Source organism: Saccopteryx leptura, chromosome 3 (genome assembly GCF_036850995.1).
Source record: "Saccopteryx leptura isolate mSacLep1 chromosome 3, mSacLep1_pri_phased_curated, whole genome shotgun sequence".
Classification (NCBI taxonomy): Eukaryota; Metazoa; Chordata; class Mammalia; order Chiroptera; family Emballonuridae; genus Saccopteryx; species Saccopteryx leptura.
The window spans coordinates 120,382,211-120,404,434 of record NC_089505.1 but is presented as its reverse complement, the minus strand read 5'-3'; the positions used below and the strand labels follow the sequence as shown (position 1 = coordinate 120,404,434).

Here is a 22,224-nt window from a genome sequence, read left to right as displayed (position 1 = left end):
GAGAGTCAAAGAGAGGGATAGACAGGAACAGACAGACAGGAACGGAGAGCTGAGAAGCATCAATCATTAGTTCTTCGTTATGCATTGCGACACCTTAGTTGTTCATTGATTGCTTTCTCATATGTGCCTTGACCGCAGGCCTTCATCAGACTGAGTAACCCCTTGCTTGAGCCAGCGACCTTGGGTTCAAGATGGTGAGCTTTGCTCAAACCAGATGAGCCCACTCTCAAGCTGGCAACCTTGGGGTCTTGAACCTGGGTCCTCGGCATCCCAGTCCAACACTCTATCCACTGTGCCACCACCTGGTCAGGCATTGCTGCTCTGTTTTACAATGAGTCGAGTTTTTAAAAGAATAGCAAGGGAGTGTTATGAACAACTTTATGCTAATAAATGCAATAATTTAGATGAAATAGACAAATTCTTTGAGAAACACTACTTATCAAAACTAATTCAAAATGAAACTAAAAGTCTGAATAGCCCTCTATGAATCAGAGAAATTGAATTTGCTATAAAAACCTCCCCATAGCCCTGGCCAGTTGGCTCAGTGGTAGAGCGTTGGTCCAGCCTGTGGAAGTCCCGGGTTTGATTCCCAGCCAGGGTACACAGGAGAAGCTCCCATCTGCTTCTCCACCCTTCCCCCTCTCTTCTCTCTCTATCTCTCTTTTCCTCCCACAACCAAGGCTCCATTGGAGCAAAGTTGGCCCCGGGCACTGAGGAGGGCTCCATGGTCTCTGCCTCAGGCTCTAGAATGGCTCCCCGCCCCCCAACAAAGCAACGCTCCAGATGGGCAAAGCATTGCCCCTGGTGGGCATGCCAGGTGGATCCTGGTCAGGCGCATGCAGGAGTCTGTCTCTCTGCCTCCCCGCTTCTCACTTCAGAAAAAAACAAAACAATAAACTTCCCCATAAAGAAAACTCCAGGTCCAGATTATTTCACTGATGAGTTCTATCAAATACTGAATAACACTGCCAATCTTACACAAATACTTTTAGAAAACAGGGGAGGAGGAAACACTTCCTAACTCCTTTTAGGAGGCCAGCATAACCCTGACACTAAAACTTTTCTTTTTAGTTTATCAGAAAATTCAGGAAAATTGAGCACCAACTATATTTTATTATATTTAGGATTTATTCATTTTTAGGTACAATAATGGTAATAAAAGTCCTTAACTTTTAGAGATACATATTAAAACTTTATAGATGAACTGGAATCATATCTAGTTTTCTTAAAAATAATCTCAGTTGGGGGGACAGTAGTTGAGGAAATAAATAAACCAAGATTAGTCATGATTTCATAATTATTGAAGCTGAATGATGGATGTTTGGAAATTCAGTATATTATTTTCTCTATTTTTGTATATGATTAAAAACTTTTTAATTTTTTAAAAAAACTTTTTCTTTCTTCCTTTTTTTTTACAGGGAGAGAGAGTCAGAGAAAGGGATAGACAGGGACAGACAGACAGGAATGGAGAGATGAGAAGCATCAATCATTAGTTTTTTGTTGCGCGTTGCAACACCTTAATTGTTCATTGATTGCTTTCTCATATGTGCCTTGACCACAGGCCTTCAGCAGACCGAGTAACCCCTTGCTTGAGCCAGCGACCTTGGGCTCAAGCTGGTGAGCTTTTGCTCAAACCAGATGAGCCCGCCCTCAAGCTGGTGACCTCGGGGTCTCGAACCTGGGTCTTCTGCATCCCAGTCCGACGCTCTATCCACTGCGCCACCGCCTGGTCAGGCTGATTGAAATTTTATGTAATATAAAACAAAAATAACTACAAATGATTAAGACATTGAATATATAAATATTACAAGTTCACGACAATAATTTAAAGAGAGAGCAAAACAAAATCAACACCAGTTGTTAAGACACCAACTTACTACTTTGAAAGAGATAAATAAGAAAAGAGAATTAAGCATTTATCTTGACATTCTGGTATGAACTTTGTTTCAGGATAACCAAATGGTCATGAAGGATGTGAAAAAGGTTTTTTCTGTATAAAATTGAAATTAATAAAAGAAGAAATAATAGCATTAGAAAATCACTATTTTGTAATCCCTGGTGAAATAAACAATTCTTAACATGGCTATTAATGTATGGTAAAGCGATTTGGTGAAAAGTTAACAGGGAACCTTATGATGCAAAATCAGGCTACCACCACCTGGAAATGGAAAGAGCCTGGGACCTGAAACACACAGGGGAGGAGAGCTGTCCAGCCAGAACACCTGTGCACCTACGTAAGCGAAAAATAAATCATAATTGTGTTAAATCACTGAAACAGGGGGCGATTCATTATAGAAGTTAGCTTATTATAAAAGTATACCATTTATATATATTAAAACACATAATCATATAATTATATATTTAAAGATATATACACGTACAAAGACATACTGTACACATTCGAGTGTATGCCTGGGTCAGGGAGAAGAATGAGAATAAGGATCAAGGGTCAAAAGCAATAAAACAAGAAAGAGACCCAGTAACAACTGATGATGAGGGTTTAACTATTAAGAAATAAGCAATTTGGCCTGACCTGTGGTGGTGCAGTGGATAAAGCGTCGACCTGGAAATGCTGAGGTCGCCCGTTCAAAACCCTGGGCTTGCCTGGTCAAGGCACATATGGGAGTTGATGCTTCCAGCTCTTCTCCCCTTCTCTCTCTCTGCCTCTCCTCTCTCTCTCTCTCTCTCTCTTTCTGTCTCTCCCTCTCCTCTCTAAAATGAATAAATAAATAAAAATTAAAAAAAATAAACAATTTGAATTCCTTCATTTGGAGAAGACAAGATGGCGCTGGAGTAGGCGGACGTACCAACATCCACCTCCCAGAACCAAAGTGGATTACAAAATAATTTTAAGAACTATCATCTGGAAAAACCAACTTTGGACTATACTAAGAGGACTCTTCAACCAAGGAACACTGAAGAAGCCACACTGAGACTGGTAGGAAAAGCGGAAACGCAGAGAGGGCTGCCCAGCTCCCCGGAGCGAATGGCAGCCGGGAGAGACTCACGTGGCGGGAATTTAGTGTATCCCAAGGTTCTCTTTACCAAGCCATAGTCGCAGAGCTCCAGAGAAAAGCAACCTGGTCTCATCTCTGCAGGCAGAGGAGAACAGAAGCTCCATCTCCACACATGCTGCAGATGGCTTTCCAGTCTACCTGAATCATTACCAGCTAGAAGCAGCGGTCATTGGGACTTGGACATGAGCTGCAAAGAATAGAATTGTGACAACAATTCCAGTGCCATGTGGACTTTTCCTGGATGTGGACTTTTCCTGGACTCATGCTCCTTGGGACAGCTCCTAACAGACTGAACTGGGGTTGGGTTGCATTTATCAGGGACTTGGCATGGTATTGGGGCCAACTTGGACTTGGTGAACATGTTAAGGACACTACTCTTTTATGGATTCTTGCTGTATTGGCCAAGAGTTTGCTTAAAGGCTTTAATCATTGTAAAAAAAAGTAGAAGACTGGATAAAGAAGATGTGGCACATATACACCATGGTATACTATTCAGCCATAAGAAATGATGACATCAGATCACTTATAACAAAATGGTCGGATCTTGATAACATTATACAAAGTGAAATATGTAAGTCAGAAAAAAAACAAGAACTGCAGGATTCTACACATTGGTGGGACATAAAAATGAGACTAAGAGACATGGACAAGAGTGTGGTGGTTATGGGGGGCAGGGGGAGGGGCACAAAGAAAACTAGTTAGAAGGTGACAGAGGACAATCTGACTTTGGGTGATGGGTATGCAACATAATTGAATGACAAGATAACCTGGACATATTTTCTTTGAATATATGTACCCTGATTTATTAATGTCACCCCATTAAAATTAATAAAAATTTATTTATTAAATAAAAATAAATAAATAAACAATTTTAGGCCCTGGCCGGTTGGCTCAGTGGTAGAGCATCAGCCTGGCATGCAGGAGTCCCGGGTTTGATTCCCAGCCAGGGCACACAGGAGAAGCGCCCATCTGCATCTCCACCCCTCCCCCTCTCCTTCCTTTCTGTCTCTCTCTTCCCCTCCCTCAGCCAATGCTCCATTGGAGCAAAGTTGGCCCGGGCGCTGAGGATGGCTCTGTGGCCTCTGCCTCAGGCGCTAGAATGGCTCTGGTTGCAACCGAGCGACGCCCCAGATGGGCAGAGCATCGCCCCCTGGTGGGCATGCCGGGTGGATCCTGGTCAGGCGCATGAGAGAGTCTGTCTGCCACCCCGTTTCCAACTTCAGAAAAATACAAAAAATAAAAAATAAAAAAAATAATATTAAAAAGACAAAATCTACCCTTTACAGAGAAAGCCCAGGCTAGTTATCTCTGCCTTGAGGAGCACAGAATGGCTCTGGAGAGGACGCAGTATTGGGGACAGAGGTTGCTGGAAATCTCCATCATGTCCACCAGAAGAGTCTCAGGCCTGAAAAGTTCCCTAAACTGAGAATTTCTCCAAGTCTGACCTTCACTGTCACCTCTTCTTGGTAGTGATGATGTTGGAGGGCACTTGCCATTCTCCAGACATGGCCTGTACCTGGCCACCTCCCCCTTGGCACCTGGCTGAGGGAGGCTGGCCAAAGCAAAGAGGCTCATTCCGGGCCTGGGTGCATCTTCCTGCCCACCCTCCGTCTCTGCCTGTGGTTGAATAATGGCCCTTCCTCCAAAGATATTATGTCCTAATTGCAGTTAGTATCTTACCTTAAATGGCAAAAGGGACTTTGAAGATATAGTTAAATTAGGATCTTGAGATGGGGAGATGATCCTGGATTATCTCAGTGGACCCAATGTAATTACAAGGATATGTAATCACAACGAAAGCCTCATAAGAGGAAATGGGAGAATTAGAGAAAGAAGATGTAAAGATGGAAGCAGAGGTCAGAGGAATGAAGATGCTATGCTGCTGGCTTAATAATAGAGGAAAGGGCCATGAATGCAAGCAACCTCTGGAACCTGGATAAGGCAAAGAAATGGATTCTCCCCTAGAGTCTTTAGAAGGAATGCAAGCTTGTCCACACCTTGACTTCAGCCCAATGAAACTGATTTTGGACCGGTGACCTCCAGAACAGTAAAATAATACATTTGTGTTGTTTTAAGGAATTCAATTTATGGCAATTCATTACAGCAGCAACAGGAAACTAGTATGCTGGCCTGCTACTGGGAAGCACTAATCTGTTATCCTAGAAATGTAAGGTCTGTGAGAGTGGGAAGTGGAGAATCAGAGATTTCCTGGAAGTCGTTGCAGTCAGATTAAAAGTAGGTTCATATTTATCATTCATTACCTATCTGACCTTGAGCAAATGTCTAAGCAACAATACATTGTTAATAATGCATTGTTTACAATAATGTTAAGAATTAAATAATGTTTTAAATGACCTAATATTACCTAATTACCCACTTTAAAAAAATAAGTCACATCCCCTTGTAGGTTTACACACATTCATTCTTCCAGTCAACAGGTCACTGAACACCCAGTACATGTCTGGCACCTGCACACAGTAAGCCTGTGTCCCCTACAAGTATTTCCTACCTAAGCTGCTACTGAGCTTCTAGTCGGTCCAGCGCTCAACCTCACTGACTCCATCCTATATACAGGCCCTTACATTTGCCCACTCACATGGTCTCATGTCTTCCTGGTATACCCATCCTGGCCAGCACCACCCTGTATCCTCCTAGGTTCTGCTTCCACAGCTGTCAAGAGCAGTCTCATCTCTGCCTTTACCCTGAGACCTGTCAAGAGCCCCGGGCCCACTTGGAGGACAGTATGCTCCCTCTAATCATACTTTCAACACTCCATTTTTCATCTCTTTCTTTTATCTTTCTGCATCTCTCCGCTTTCCATCCCTTCTCTTTCTTTGAGCTACCAAACAGGTCCTCCTTGTACCTAAGAAGGTGTAAATTAACAGGAAACTAAGCCTCACACAGCCAGTGCAGAGGCAGGTAAAGGGACCAAGGATGTGTGTTTACTGGGTTCTTGAACTTCTCTGGTAGTGAAATACAGTCTAGGTATTAAGACAGAGTGTTCAGACTCACCTGGAGTGCCCAGGCATCCCGATTCACTCCCACTTCTCCAGCTCCTCAACACCCTCAGATGCAGACCTCAGGACCCACCTGTTCTTCCCAATCTCAAACTTCTCCACCCCAGCCCCCTGCTTCTAACCTCCAGGTTTGAAATGCTGAGTTCTGACCCCATGATCTCTGTGCCTACTCACTTCCCAGAAAAATGGTTCTGGATTTTTTTTTATTTATTTTAAATTTTATTTATTTATTTTTTACAGAGTCAGAGAGTGAGTCAGAGAGAGGGGTAGACAGGGACAGACAGACAGGAACGGAGAGAGATGAGAAGCATCAATCATTAGTTTTTCATTGCGACACCTTAGTTGTTCATCGATTGCCTTCTCATATGTGCCTTGACCGCGGGTCTTCAGCAGACCAAGTAACCCCTGGATGGAGTCAGCGACCTTGAGTTCAAGTTGGTGGGCTTTTTGCTCAAACCAGATGAGCCCGCACTCAAGCTAGCGACCTCGGGGTCTTGAACCTGGGTCCTCCGCATTCCAGTCCAACGCTCTATCCACTGCGCCACTGCCTGGTCAGGCTAGGTTGATTTTTTAAATATCTTTAGCTGGTTCACACCCGTTCAGCAGAACCGATACCTAATTTTTTGTTGAGTTCGGTGAACCGGTTGTTAAAATGGCACTTGTAATCAGGGTTCTCTCTAAGGTGGGTGCCTGGGCAGCTGCCCAATGTGGAAATCACAAATTTACATTCTCTTTTTTAATATTCATCTGCGCAACAGCGTATTCTAAGTGCCCATAGTAACATTCATTCTGTCCATCACTGAAAAAAATTGCAAGTGAGGATGCCAATCAAGAAGCAATATGGAAGTACCTTAAATAACAGTTTTATTGTTTTATGTCAGGTATTAAATAGTTTTTCATTAATATTTTAAAACTCTTTCTTATAACATAATCTAGTTTTGTATACCCCTTTTATTGTTCTTAAATATTAAATGCATGAAATAATAAACTACCTTTCAATATATCATTTGTTTTAATACTTATAACAGTCATTAGGGCAGAGAACCAGTTGTTAAATTATTTTAATCCCACCACTGATCTGCAGTCCAGTTTGGTGTACCCTTTACCCAATCTGGGTTCAAGGTTCTCTTTCCTCAGAGCCTATAGCTCTTTTCTAAACATCGAGCTGCCTCTTTAGGATAGGGTGAAAACCCAAATATTAAAACAGGGAGACACTGCTTTCAGTCCCTTTGGGCTTGGGTGGTGTTGACTCCGTGAGATGGGAGGACAGTCTGGCAAAGTAATAGAACTGTGGGCTGTCAGGTAGGCAGAAGATCTGGGTTCTCTAACCTGGGTATTGCTGTGAATTTAACATGGATGATGCTGGGCAAGTCTCTGCCCTCTCTAGGTCTGTCTGTACACTGAGGGAGTTGGCCATCTATAAGGCTGTACATGTATTTGTATTTGGAGGTTCCACCTAGCTACCCATAGCAATGGTGCATAATGGCCACAAGAGGGCAGGCAATTTCTTCAGCTCAAAAGTTTGTAAGCTAAATTAAGCTTCAGGAAGGAATTCAAGGTAGTTAGTTACCCAAGGACACACTACAAAATGGCAACAGAGTAGGAAGTAGAAAAGGGTATGTGAACTTCCAGCCTGGGGTGGAGAGGTTAGGAGCTCCAAGATCAGGAAGGGTGGTAAGGAGAGAGCTGGTGGATAGTGGAGGAGGAGAGGCTAAGAATATATTTTAGCGATTTCAATCACATTGAGGGGATGGGAAGAAGAGAGAGGGTCTTTAGGGGATAGCCATGGACTGAATGTACTGCCCCGAAATGACTGTGCTGGGGGTGCAGAACAAGACTTGAGGACTTTAGGGGAAGTGGAGATGATCAACTTGGCTTCCTTCCCATCCCCAATATAGAATGAAAAGTAGAGAAATTACCACAGTTATTCTAGGATTTAGGGACAACTCCTACAACTCAGGAGGGCATAGCAAAAAGGCAAGGATCACCCAATATTGTTTTCTCTCCTTTAGCCTTCCAATAATCCAATCTCAGGGCCCAGGAAAGATATAGACCAATTTATGGGCAGTTACCTGGGGCTCAAATGGTTAATCTCCAAGATGTTCTTTGACATCAACCACAGCCCTTGTCTACTTGTGCCCTCCCTGAGCCTCAGGTTGGCAGCTTCCCCAAATTCCTTCTTTGGTGTAATTCATTACGGCCCTGGGACCCAGGCCCAGAGCCAGTCCCCTGCTCCCTCCTCAGGTCCTAGGAGTCTAGGGTTTGTTCTATGGGAGGAAGCAGAGTGGCCTTTCCCTCCATCTCTCCCTCCTCCCAGGATGTGGGCCCTAGGACTAAAGAGCCTCTGTCTTTCCCTGCCACACCCTCCCCATTGTAACTCAAACAAGGGGATTCCTTGTATCCCAGTCTCTGGGCAGGTCCTTGTGACCAAATGGTGGAAGGTCTGGGGCAGGGTGGGGGAGGGGAATCACAGGATGAGAGAGGACACTGCCTCACTTTGGAGATTCTGGTATACACCTCCAGAGCTCTGAGACCTCAAGCCTGTCCTCCCTCTGGCTCCCAGCAGCAATGGGGAGTGAAGGCTGCAGGACTCATCTGTATATGAAAAGCCTGAAGCCTGAAATGAAAGTGGAAACTGAGAAGGTGTGGAGACACAAAGGCTAAACCTCCTGGCAGACAGATTTGGAGCCAGAACACAAGAATGAGGGCAATCCAGAGACAGGGTGAAACAGGGGACGATGGCAGGGCAGGCCAAACAGACTTGAGAGTAGAAGGTGGAGGCCCTTGCCAGTTTCCCTCCCTAAAAGCACAGATATAGGAGTTCCAGCACCAGACAAGGATGTGGTCACAGAGGAAGCAAGACCCCCTTGGAAAAAATGAGAACCCCCTGTTTAAAAAGTATAAACCTTTCTGAAAAGGACAAACACCTGACAGTGAGAAACTTTCCTGCCAGGAAAGGTGGTATGTTCCCCCTTACTAATTATATGGAGAATAAACGGCATGGTCTCACTTAGCATCAGCGGTTCAGACACCACTATGCTGACCTGTCACCACTAAAGGACTGGGACAGTGGAAAGGCTAATCTACCCTGGCAGGAAATAACATCACTTACCAAAGAGAAAACAGTTGTTCTACAACCTTAAACGTTTCTGGGAAGGCCAATCCACGGAGGGTTGGCCCTGAGTGTCCGTGTCCCTCTGTAATCCTCCATCTTGGCCAAGAGAGGGGGCCAAGGCTCCTAGAAATTGGGTGAGGTCATTTTACCCTCATCATTTCATCAGGAATCTCCTAAGAGTTCTAAATGCCTCAAATCCTTACCTAGTTATAGGGGAAAGGGAGAGACCATCACACCAGGAGCCATAGGTCAAGCCTTGGAGTCAATGTATCTCTGGAAATAGCGTTAGGGACCCAATTATTGAGGGATAGAGGCATAGCCTCCCCAGGGACCAGACAGATAAGAAGGCCAGGCTTTCATGGCAACTGATTTCAGTGCAGCCTCTTCCTAGCCCCAGATTTGAGGGAGAATAAATTTCAAGGGAGACCAGGGTCAAATGAAGAAAGAACCACAGCAGTACAAAAGGATGGAAGAGTTGTTACAGGAAGGTCACATCATCCTGGCACTGCCCCCAGTACCAGTGGACCTCAAAGCCCAGCTTGGTACTCTCATCCTCTGGTGGCTCAGGAGGTCCACCTTGGAGCCCCTCCCCTGGGGGTTTCCACACAGCCCTCAAGCTCTCTAGCTTGGTGGCTGTCAGGTCCACTTCAGTCCTGGCTCTCTCCCCATCGGCTGTAACCTTTGCCCAGTCCATCTCAGGACGGGGAGCCCTTAGGGGTCCCTGTTCTTCCAGGTCGCTGGGGGCCACAGTGTCCAGGAAGCTGCCAATGGAGACACTGTCCAGCGGATCAGTGGAGCTGATGTCTGGCAGGCTGTCCCAGCTGCCTCGCCTTGAGTGGCCTGGGCTCCCGCCTGTCAGGCTATATTGGCTGCTGGTAAGGCTGCTGCAGTGACTGGTCAATGTCCCCCGCTCTTCCAACAGCCAGCGCACTGCCTCAATGCCCTCATTCAAAGTCACCAGCTGCTGTAGGATCTTCACATCAATGGCTCGCAGGTAAGCCTGGGGAAATGGGAAAAGAAATCAGTCCCAGGTATTGGGGTCATGGATTTCCCCAATGTTTTCAGAGGACCCTACAATATAGTCCAACCAACTATGCTTTTCTTTCAAAGAGCATGGAAATAGAAGGGTTTCTAGTGTGGGCTTTAGAAGCAGACAGATTATTGTTTAAAAATCTCACCTCTGGGCCCTGGCCGGTTGGCTCAGCGGTAGAGCGTCGGCCTGGCGTGCAGGGGACCCGGGTTCGATTCCCGGCCAGGGCACACAGGAGAAGCGCCCATTTGCTTCTCCACCCCCCCCTCCTTCCTCTCTGTCTCTCTCTTCCCCTCCCGCAGCCAAGGCTCCATTGGAGCAAAGATGGCCCGGGCGCTGGGGATGGCTCCTTGGCCTCTGCCCCAGGCACTAGAGTGGCTCTGGTCACGGCAGAGCGATGCCCTGGAGGGGCAGAGCATCACCCCCTGGTGGGCGTGCCGGGTGGATCCCGGTCGGGCGCATGTGGGAGTCTGTCTGAATGTCTCTCCCCGTTTCCAGCTTCAGAAAAATACAAAAAAAAAAAAAAATCTCACCTCTGGCCCCGGCCAGTTGGTCAATGGATAGAGCACGGCCTAGCATATGGAAGACCCAGATTCAATTCCTGGTCAAGGAACACAGGAGAAGCGACTATCTTCCTCTCCCCCCTTCCCTCTCCCCTACCCTGCCTCTTCCCCTCTTACAGCCAATGGCTCAGTTGGTTCCAGCATGGTCCTGGGAGCTGAGGATGGCTCAGTTGATTTGAGCATTGGCCCTAGACAGAGGTTGCTGGGTGAATCCCAGCTGGGGCTCAAGCAGGAGTCTGACTCACTATCTTCCCTCCTCTCACTTAAAAAAAAAATCTGGCCCTGGCCGGTTGGCTCAGTGGTAGAGTGTCGGCCTGGCGTGCAGGAGTCCCGGGTTTGATTCCCGGCCAGGGCACACAGGAGAAGCACCCATCTGCTTCTCCACCCTTCCCCCTTTCCTTCCTCTCTGTCTCTCTCTTCCCCTCCCGCAGCCAAGGCTCCAATGGAGTAAAGTTGGCCTGGGCGCTGGGGATGGCTCTATGGCCTCTGCCTCAGGCGCTAGAATAGCTCTGGTTGCAACAGAGCAATGCCCCAGATGGGGAGAGCATCGCCCCCTGGTGGGCATGCCAGGTGAGTCCCAGTCGGGCACATGCGGGAGTCTGTCTGACTGCCTCCCTGTTTCCAACTTCAGAAAAATACAAATAATAATAATAATAATAAATCTCACCTCCACTACTGTTTATACCACTATGGCCAAATTTCTTATCTTTGAGCCTTGGCTTCCTTGTTTGTAAGATAGGGTTAAATCACTCACCTCATAGGGTGGCTATGAGAATTTTGAGATGCTGTCTATTAAGTAAGTACTCAGCACAGTGTCTGGCTCAGAGTAAAGTCTCAGCAAATGTTAAATATTAAAATCTGATCCTACTGAGCTTTGAACTTCAAAGATAGGGTATTACTATTAACTATTGAACTGGTCCAGATTCACCAGTATGACTTAAATATGGTCAAACTAGTCTGTTGGAGGCCAGGTGTTGATCAGGAAGTAGACTGGACCAAAAGAAGGCAGGAGCTGGGGGATAAAGATCTAAAATGGGGTGATGTGGTAATGAACGGATGCAACTCAAGAAAGGTGGTGTAACAGGGCCCAGGGTGCTGTGAGTCTTGCCAACTCTGAATCTCACTAAGGGTTACCTGGCTAGGCTGTTTGATTGGGTAAGACCAGACATCAGTAATTTTTTTCTCTTGGGTTCAGCCAAGTCACTATATTATACCCATCTAGAGAGTATAATGTAAGCAAAGCTGCCAATATTCTGGAAGCCAAGAAGGGAGAAAAGATGGGTGGAATTTTTCATAATATTTATGAAATAATATTTTCATGTAATCCCTCTTGTGCTCAACTTTCCTTGATGTCTCTCAATCTGGACACCTTCAGCTCTATTATTTTAAATATATATATCACTTAACACAATAAATTAAAATAAAAATTAAAAAAATAAAAATATATATCACTTAACATTTATTAAGTTATTCAGTAAATAATTTCTTTACTCCCATGTATAGTAATAAACCAGAATAAGACCCAAGTATTTGTACATTGAGAAAAATATAGGCACTAGAATAAAACAGACCTGAATTCAAATTCCAGTTTTGCTATTAAGGAGCCATATAAAATTGAAATTATTTTCCCTTCAAATCTTCATTTCTTCATTATAAAATTAGTATACTATCTAATTTAAATGTTTATTTTTAAAAAATAGAAGGAAGATATTGCCCTGGCCAGATAGCTCAATTGGATCATCCGAAGCACAGAGATTGCTGGTTCAATCTTCAATCAGGGCACCTATAGGAGTGGATCTATTGTTCCTCTCTCTCTCTCTCTCTCTCTCTCTCCTTTCCTCTCTTGCTAAAATCAATACATAAATATTATTACTATTTTTTTGTGACAGAGACAGAGAGAGGGACAGATAGGAAGGGAGAGATGAGAAGCATCAATTCTTCATTGCGGCACCTTAGTTGTTTTTTTTTTGTTGTTGTTTTTTTCAGAGACAGAGAGAGAGTCAGAGAGAGGGACAGATAAGGACAGACAGGAATGGAGAGAGATGAGAAGCATCAATCATTAGTTTTTTTGTTGCGACACCTTAGTTGTTCATTGATTGCTTTCTAATATGTGCCTTGACTGCGGGCCTTCAGCAGACCAAGTAACCCCTTGATCGAGCCAGCGACCTTGGGTCCAAGCTGGTGAGCTTTTGCTCAAACCAGATGAGCCCACGCTCAAGCTGGCAACCTCAGGGTCTCGAACCTGGGTCTTCCGCATCCCAGTCCGACACTCTATCCACTGTGCTACCGCCTGGTCAGGCACCTTAGTTGTTCTTTGACTGCTTTCTCATATGTGCCTTGACAGGGAGGCTACATCAGACTGAGTGACCCCCTTGCTCAAGCCAGTGACCTTGGGCTCAAGCCATCGACCTTTGGGCTCAAGACAAGGACCATGGGGTCAAGTCTATGATCCTACGTTCAAGCCCGCGACTCAAGCCGGATGAGGGTGTGCTCAAGCCAGAAAACTTAGGATTTCGAACCTGGGTCTTCCACATCCCAGTCTGATGCTCTATCCACTGCACCACCACCTGGTCAGGCGAAAAAAAATTTTTTTAAGAAATGGACAGAACATATTGACATGCATAGCATATTGCCTGATAAGTATTTGTTAATAAATGGTAACTATTTGGCATATTACTATGGATAACTTATTTACTATGGCATAAGCACAGAACGAAAAATTGTACTGGAAATCACTTGCAGAGCACCTTCTACTTACTAGATGGGATGCTGCCCGATTCATAAATTGTTTAATAAAGCCAATTAGATCTTTAACGTCTTAAAAAAGATTTTATTTATTAATTTTTTTAGAGAGAGGAGAGAGAGCAAAAGGCAGGGGGAGGAGTGGGAAGCACAGTAGCTTCTCATATGTGCCTTGACTGAGCAAGCCGGGAGTTTCGAACTGGCAACCTCAGTGCTCCAGGTTGAGCCCCATCCACTGCATCACCACAGGCCCGGCAGGAGACCTTTAACTTTTTAAAAAAAAATTATTTGTGTTTTTGGAATATTACTACTCTAATTCAACTAAATAAATGATTATTGGGTACCTGAATTTTTTTTTTTTTTTTTTTTTTTTACAGAGACAGAGAGAGGGATAGATACGGACAGACAGACAGGAACAGAGAGATATGAAAAGCATCAATTATCAGTTTTTCGTTGCAACACCTTAGTTGTTCATTGATTGCTTTCTCATACGTGCCTTGATCGTGGGCCTTCAGCAGACTGAGTAACCCCTTGCTCAAGCCAGTGTGGGTCCTAGCTGGTGAGCTTTGCTCAAACCAGATGAGTCTGTGCTCAAGCTGGTGACCTCTCGGGGTCTCGAATCTGAGTCCTCCACATCCCAGTCCGTCGCTCTATCCACTGCGCCACCTCCTGGTCAGGCGGTACCTGAATTTATTAATTTTCTAATAATTACAAAGGTAACGAAGAAACTGTTCTTGCTTAATAGTAGCTTGCCATTTCAATAAGGAGATATGGGCATAAATAACTGAAATGCCAGACTGTAGAAACTATTAATGACATAGTAAAAGAAATTGGCCCTGGCCAGATGGTTCAGTGGATAGAGTGTTGGCCCAGCATGCAGACGTCCTGGGTTTGATTCTTGGTCAGGGCACACGTAAGAAGCGACCATCTGTTTCTCTTCCTCTTCCTTTCCCTATTCTCTCTCTCTCTCTCTTCCCCTCTCGCCACCAGTGGCTTGTCTGGTTTGAGTGTTGGCCATGGGTGCTAAGGATAGCTTGGTTGACTAAAGGAGCATCAGCCCCCGACTGAGTTGTTGAGTGGATCCTGGTCAGGGCACATGCAGGAGTCTGTCTATTTCCCCTTCTCTCACTTAAAAAAAAGAATACCTTCGGCCTGACCTGTGGTGGCGCAGTGGATAAAGCGTTGACCTGGAAATGCTGAGGTCACCAGTTCAAAACCCTGGGCTTGCCTGGTCAAGGCACATATGGGAGTTGATGCTTCCAACTCCTCCCCCCTTCTCCCTCTCTGTCTCTCTCTCCTCTCTAAAAATGAATAAATAAATAAATATTTAAAAAAAAAAAAAAAAAAAAGAATACCTTCAATTATTTCATACTGAGGACAAATATATTAACAGTGAAACCAACAATCCTAGTCCATGACCAAACTAAATGTATTAAACAAAACATACTAAAAATACTTCTCCTACTATGTTTCCCCTTCCTCCCTTCCCTCTTCCTTTCCTCCCTCCTGCTCTCCTTCCTTCTTTTTCTTTCTTCCTTCCTCCCTCCCTTCCTTCCTTTTCTCTTCCCCTTCCTTCTTTCTGTTCATTCTTTTCAAAACTTACATTTGCAGTCTTCCGCTAGTATAAAGGAGTGACTGGCACCTGGTTGCCCAGTTAGGAAGAGAATCTTTTTTTTTTTTTTTTTTTACACAGAGACAGAGAGAGTCAGAGAGAGAGATAGATAGGGGCAGACAGACAGGGATGGAGAGATGAGAAGCATCAATCATCAGTTTTTTGTTGCACATTGCGACACCTTAGTTGTTCATTGAATGCTTTCTCATATGTGCCTTGACCGCGGGCCTTCAGCAGAGCGAGTAACCCCTTGCTCGAGCCAGAGACCTTGTGTCCAAGCTGGTGAGCTTTGCTCAAACCAGATGAGCCCACGCTCAAGCTGGTGACCTCGGGGTCTTGAACTTGGGTCTTCCGCATCCCAGTCCAACGCTCTACCCCAGGGGTCCCCAAACTACGGCCCGCGGGCCACATGCGGCCCCCTGAGGCCATTTATCCGGCCCCCGCCGCACTTCCGGAAGGGGCACCTCTTTCACTGGTGGTCAGTGAGAGGAGCACATTGACCATCTCATTAGCCAAAAGCAGGTCCATAGTTCCCATTGAAATACTGGTCAGATGGTTGATTTAAATTTACTTGTTCTTTATTTTAAATATTGTATTTGTTCCTTTTTTTTTTTTTTTTTTTTACTTTAAAATAAGATATGTGCAGTATGCATAGGGATTTGTTCATATTTTTTTTATAGTCCGGCCCTCCAATGGTCTGAGGGACAGTGAACTGGCCCCCTGTGTAAAAAGTTTGGGGACCCCTGCTCTACCCACTGCACCACCGCCTGGTCAGGCGGGGAAGAGAATCTTTTTTTTATTATTTTTTTATTTTTCCGAAGTTGGAAACCGGGAGGCAGTCAGACAGACTCCCACATGCGCCCGACCAGGATCCACCCGGCATGTCCACCAGGGGGCGATGCTCTGTCCATCTTGGGGCGTTGCTCTGCTGCAATCAGAACCATTCTAGCACCTGAGGCAGAGGCCACAGAGCCATCCTCAGTGCCCCGGCAAACTGCTCCAATGGAGCCTTGGCTGCGGGAGGGGAAGAAAGAGACAGAGAGGAAGGAGAGGGGGATGGGTGGAGAAGCAGATGGGCGCTTCTCCTGTGTGCCCTGGCCGGGAATCGAACCCGGGACTCCTGCATGCCAGGCCGATGCTCTACCACTGAGCCTACTGGCCAGGGCCTATGGGGAAGAGAATCTTAAACAGACATTCACCAACCCTTTTGTTTTCAGCTCCACTTGCACCCCCAGTTCCAGAAATACCTGGTGCTTCTAACTCCTAAAACCTTTGAGGGTGTCAGTAGTGAAAAATGGGTTGCTTTTCAGCTTCCAAAACTTTGTTCGTATCATCTTCTTTCCTGTTCTTGTTGTCATAATGGTTTCAGGACTTTTACAATAATCCTTATACTGGCTTTTTAGTGGAGTTTCAGGGAGGCATGGAGGTAAATACATGTATTCAATTTGCCATCCTGCACTGGAATTTCCACTGGCTTTTTTTTTTTTTTTTTTTTTTTTTTATTTTATTCTGAAGCTGGAAACGAGGAGAGACAGTCAGACAGACTCCCGCATGTGCTCGACCGGGATCCACCCGGCACGCCCACCAGGGGCGATGCTCTGCCCACCAGGGGGGATGCTCTGCCCCTTCGGGGCATCGCTCTGCCATGACCAGAGCCACTCTAGCGCCTGGGGCAGAGGCCAAGGAGCCATCCCCAGCGCCCGGGCCATCTTTGCTCCAATGGAGCCTTGGCTGCGGGAGGGGAAGAGAGAGACAGAGAGGAAGGAGGGGGGGGTGGAGAAGCAAATGGGCGCTTCTCCTGTGTGCCCTGGCCGGGAATCAAACCCGGGTCCCCTGCACGCCAGGCCGACGCTCTACCGCTGAGCCAACCGGCCAGGGCCACTCCACTGGCTTTATTCATTCTTCAAGGCCCAACTCAAATGCCACCTTCTCTAGGATGACTTCCCTGTCCTTCTTCAAAGATGGAATTAATCCATTCATTCAGTATTTATTTTATTGGGCAATATTTATTAACTGTTTCTTATACGCATGGCATTGTGTTAGATAAAGGAAGAAAAGAACTATTTCTTGCCCTCAAAGAGTTCACAGTCTAGTGAGTAAGATAAGAAAGGCAATGACAGCCTGACCAGGCGGTGGCACAGTATATAGAGCGTCAGACTGGGATGCAGAGGATCCAGGTTTGAAACCCTGAGGTCGCCAGCTTGAGCATGGGCTCTTCTGGCTTGAGCGTGGATTCACCAGCTTGAACGCGAGGTTGCTGGCTTGAGTATGAGATCACAGACATGACCCCAAGGTTGCTGGCTTGAGCCCAAGGTTGCTGGTTTGAGCAAGGAGTCACTTGTTCTGCTTTAGCCCCCCTCCCCAGGTCAAGCACATATGAGAAAGCAATCAATGAACAACTAAGGTGCTGCAATGAAGAATGGATGCTTCTCATCTCTCTCCCTTCCTGTCTGTCTGTCCCTCTCTCTGTCACAAAAAAAGAAAGAAAAGAAAGACAATGATACAAATACTTAAAATTCAGTGTAGCAAATGCTAGGGGCTCTGGGTACCTAGAGGGCCATAACCCAAGCAGGGGAGTAAGGAAATCCTTCCTAGAATAAGGGACATAAGCTGAGACTTGAAAATTAAGTAGAACTTAGCCAGACAAAGTGGTGGAGAGAAGCATTCCAACCAGAGAAAACAGCATGTGTCTCCTCCAATTCAAAGTAGCCTTTCCAGAGCAGAAATCTAACCATGTCACTCTGTAATGAAGACGCTTCCAAAAAGCTGTCCCTGGGTTCAAACAGCACTTACCACCCCGTTTTAGAGTTATTAGTCTGTCTCTCCTTCCCTAACCCAGACTGTGAGCTCATTTATGGTGCTTAGCCCAGGACAAGGTCAGTCAGATCCAGTTCTGATTCCTTTGCCTTTTCTATCCTCAGCCCCCTCTGTTGGTTTCAGGGTTCAGGCAGTTAGGTTTTACCATGTTGGTGGGAAATTAATCTGAGGACCAGATTCTATAGTCCTGTGACAGTGGAATTCCCTGACTGTGACAGCATCACTCCCCAGAATAGAAAAAAAGCAAAGCTTTCGTGCCAGAAAAAGAAAAACCACTAATTTCATACCATCTCTTTGTAAACAGAAAAAGTGTAAACAGCTCAGGAGAGATGGAGCCTCAGAGGCTACTCCAACCCAATTCTCTTCCAAGAGGGATGCAGGTTTCCCACAGCTCCCCTTAACACATAAACATCAGACTCTCTGTCCAGCCCGAGGCACGGCTCCCTCATCACTCATTTCAAATCAGGTCCTGGGGTAAAAATCCAGAGATCCCAGTCCTAATTCCCTGGTCACGGACTGAGATTCTCAGACTATTGTTACTAAGAAGGCTCTTAGAGATCATCTGGTCCCACAATCCCTCACCCCCATCCTCTGGGAATAGGTAGAAAAACTGAGGCCAAGAGAGAGGCCCTGCTCAATATTATAAAATGATTCAGGAGCAGAGCTAGAACTTGAACCTATAACTCCCTACCTCTTGCCTAAAGCTGTTTTCCAAACTGTTCTGTAGGGGTGGTTGTCATAGCAACAGTTATTTGGGTGGGAGTATTAAGTAGAGGAGGTTGCCATTGTTTTCCCACATATCCCAAAGTCTGGCTAGTTCACTGACCTCCTACTAGGGGAGAGAAGCAGCATGGAAGAGGCCTAAAGGCAGGGATGAGGCCCTGGCCGGTTGGCGCAGCGGTAGAGCGTCGGCCTGGCGTGCGGGGGACCCGGGTTCGATTTCCGGCCAGGGCACATAGGAGAAGCGCCCATTTGCTTCTCCCCCCCCCCCCCCCCCCCCGCCAACGCGTCCTTCCTCTCTATCTCTCTCTTCCCCTCCCGCAGCCAAGGCTCCATTGGAGCAAAGATGGCCCGGGCGCTGGGGATGGCTCCTTGGCCTCTGCCCCAGGCGCTAGAGTGGCTCTGGTCGCGGCAGAGCGATGCCCCGGAGGAGCAGAGCATCGCCCCCTGGTGGGCAGAGCGTCGCCCCTGGTGGGCGTGCCGGGTGGATCCCGGTCGGGCGCATGCGGGAGTCTGTCTGACTGTCTCTCCCTGTTTCCAGCTTCAGAAAAATACAAAAAAAATTAAAAATAAAAATAAAAAAATAATAAAAAAAAAAGGCAGGGATGACTCTCCCCTCCGAGGCAAGACTGACCCTCCCTGCCAGAGAGCTGGGAGAAGGACAGTTGAAGGACAGTACTTAGAGGGCTTTGGACAAGTTCTATCACAAGTGGCTCCAGGGAAACCTCCCTACCCTGCCCCTTGTCCTCCATGGGTTCAACCTGGGCAGGGCAGAGTATATAGAGAGATTAATGTTATCCTGGCCTAAGGAAGGAGAAGGGAATGGCTAGGGATCTGTGGGGCACATAAGGAGCTTCCCTCTGTTCTGGCCCTCAAAAGGCTCCCGCCTTCCTGCCCTTCATGGGCAGCCTAGGGTCAGAGGCCAAGTTGGATCAAGTGAGCATCAGAAGTTAAATGTGCCCCTTTAAAGTTTACAAACAGGTAATCTCCACCAAAGGCAGAGAAGAGAGCCAGAGAGACTAGGCATGGCCCCTCTACTAGCTCCCTGTGTGAGCTCAGGCAAGTCCCTCAACACCTACAATCACGTCTCGTCTGTGAGGTAGGAAAAATGATGTCTGCTTTTCTCACTTGAATGATATTAAATCTTTAAAGTGTCTGGCACAAAGCAGGTGTCAATGGTAGGTATAAAGTGTAGGCAGATCATCTGGGTTCAAAGCCTGGCTCTGCTTTTTTACTTTTTGTATGACCTCGGGCAATTACTTAACCTCTTCGTGCCTCTGCTTATTCACCTATAAGATATCATTTGCAGCTTGACCAGGTGGTGGCGCAGTGGATAGAGCATTGGACTGGGATGCGGAAGGACCCAGGTTTGAGACCCCGAGGTCGCCAGCTTGAGCGCAGGCTCATCTGGCTTAAGCAAAGAGCTCACCAGCTTAGATCCAAGGTCGCTGGCTCCAGCAGGGGGTTACTCGGTCTGCTGAAGGCCCGCGGTCAAGGCACATGTGAGAAAGCAATCAATGAACAACTAAGAAGTCGCAACGCGCAACGAGAAACTGATGATTGATGCTTCTCATCTCTCTCCGTTCCTGTCTGTCTGTCCCTGTCTATCTCTGCCTCTGTAAAAAAAAAAAAAAAAAAGATATCACTTGCATCATAGGGTTGCCATGAGGATTAAGAGACTATCTTGTAAAGTGCTTAGCACAATGCCTGGCACATACACTTGGTGAAAGTTAGTTTCCAAAGCAGGGCACTCTAGGCAGGCTCTTTCTAGGCCTTGAGCTAAAGTTTGTACAATGAGGCAAAGCCAGGCCCCTCCCTTAGGTGGGCACTGCTTTGGAGAATTTGGCTTACCTCCAACCTTCAAGGCCAAGTGCACAGATGCCATTCAAATCCTTCCCCCAGGGAGCCTTCCCTGATTGCTCTGCCCACAGTCTCTCCTCCCAGCCTCTTAGGCTGTCTGGAAGGCCCTGTAACCTCCTCCCCTTCTCCCTCACAGCTCAGCCTGGCACAGAGCTGGACACATGGTGGGGCTCCAGGAAGACAATAACTCGCACCCTCACTGTGGCCTGTTTGTGGGCCAGAGAGCAGCTGGCAATTCCTCAGTTCCCCAGAACTGGCTACAAAGGGATGGCAGGTGTAACTCACCCCCTTCACCGGAATCAGGACCCTGGGGGACCTGGTAGGCCCCAAATGTCCTTTTGGCTCTGAATCTAGACCAGCAGCAACAGGGAAGGGGGGGTGCCTGTTTCCTCCTCTTATCCCCAAGGACATACAGATGAGATCCAAATATCCATTGCACCTTGGGGGCTGATGGGGAAGGGAGGAAACTGAGTCAGAAGTGATGAAACCAACACTGATAGTGCTGCTACTCATGTCTGCTAAGATTCTAGGAACTTTCAAGTATTTAAAAATATTTTTTATTTATTCATTTTAGAGAGGGGAGAGAGAGAGAGAGTGAGAGAGAGAGAGAGGGGGAGAGGGAGAGAGAGAGAGAAGGGGGAAGAGCAGTTAGCATCAACTCCCATACTCAGGCAAGCCTAGGGTTTCCAGCCAGCAACCTCAGTGTTCCAGGTCAATCCCCCCATCCACTGCGCCACCACAAGTCAGCGGAACTTTCAAGTACTTTAAGGGGGATTGGGAGAATGTTAGGGAAGGGGAAGATGTTTTAAGTGGCCCTAGTCCAGGCAGTTTTCATCCAAATCTCTTCTGTTCTGAATCCTATCATGAACATTGGGACCTCAGAAGAACAAATCCTGGGTGTCTAGTTAGCAGAAGGAGAAAAAACTGGTTGCCCTATAATGGTGGCAGGGGGGATGGATGGTCCTGTAGGTGAGGGTTCTTTTTTTTGGGTAGATTTCTGCTGTGCTAGGTTCTCGGTGCTTCCCAGTCTTCGCCTCTTCCTTCCCAATTACTTGGCAGGAAAAACTTCCAAGAACCTGTGCCTCCCAACCCCAAGTCCTCAGGACCCATCTACACCCCACTCAACCTTGGGGAGGCAATTAATGTACTCCAGAGTGTAAGGATTGACCTGGGAGAGATCCTGAGGAGTTACACCGGGGACTCCCTCTGTCTCCTACCTCCACCCCATCCCAGGCCCAGCCCCAGCCCCAGCCCGTGCAGCCCACACTCACCAGCTCCATTTTCAGTGCCATGATCTTGTCCCCCAGGCCGTGGCCCGTTGCAGGCACCCCGGGGAGCAGCGGGGAGCCAGAGGTTCCCGGCTCCCCTCGAAGCCCGCGGAGCAGCCCTTCCGGGGTCTTCCTGCCCACCTTGCCCTCCACGTCTCGCAGGTCAGGCGTCTGGGACTCTGTACTTCCCTCCATGGGGGCCTACGCCTGAACAGAGCTGGGCAACCAGATGCCGGACTCCCGGATCCCCGCTCCGGGGGGGGGGGGGTCCTCCTGTCTCAGCTGCTCGTGAGGAGCAGAACCCGTGGATCCCCGCCCACGTCGTGCGGGGGCGGGAGGAGTGCGCCGTAACACTCAGAAAAGCCGCGCAGAGCTGAGTCGCGCGCTTGCGTGTGTGTGTGTGTGTGTGTGTGTGTGTGTGTGTGCGCGCGCGCGCGCGTGTGCTGAGTCGCGCGCTCGCGTT

At 47.0% G+C, this 22,224-nt stretch overlaps 1 protein-coding gene across 1 annotated transcript; it reads right to left on the bottom strand.

Moving 5' to 3' along the window:
* Positions 1–8,853: 8,853 nt before the first annotated feature.
* On the bottom strand, positions 8,854–22,131 carry LURAP1 (leucine rich adaptor protein 1). The gene is made up of 2 exons (XM_066376190.1): positions 21,765–22,131; positions 8,854–10,149 (listed from the first exon to the last, which is right to left on the bottom strand). Exons 1-2 carry the CDS (start codon positions 21,954–21,956, stop codon positions 9,628–9,630), a joined length of 714 nt encoding a protein of 237 aa, XP_066232287.1. The 5' UTR covers positions 21,957–22,131; the 3' UTR covers positions 8,854–9,627.
* Between the last annotated feature and the right edge of the window lie 93 nt (positions 22,132–22,224).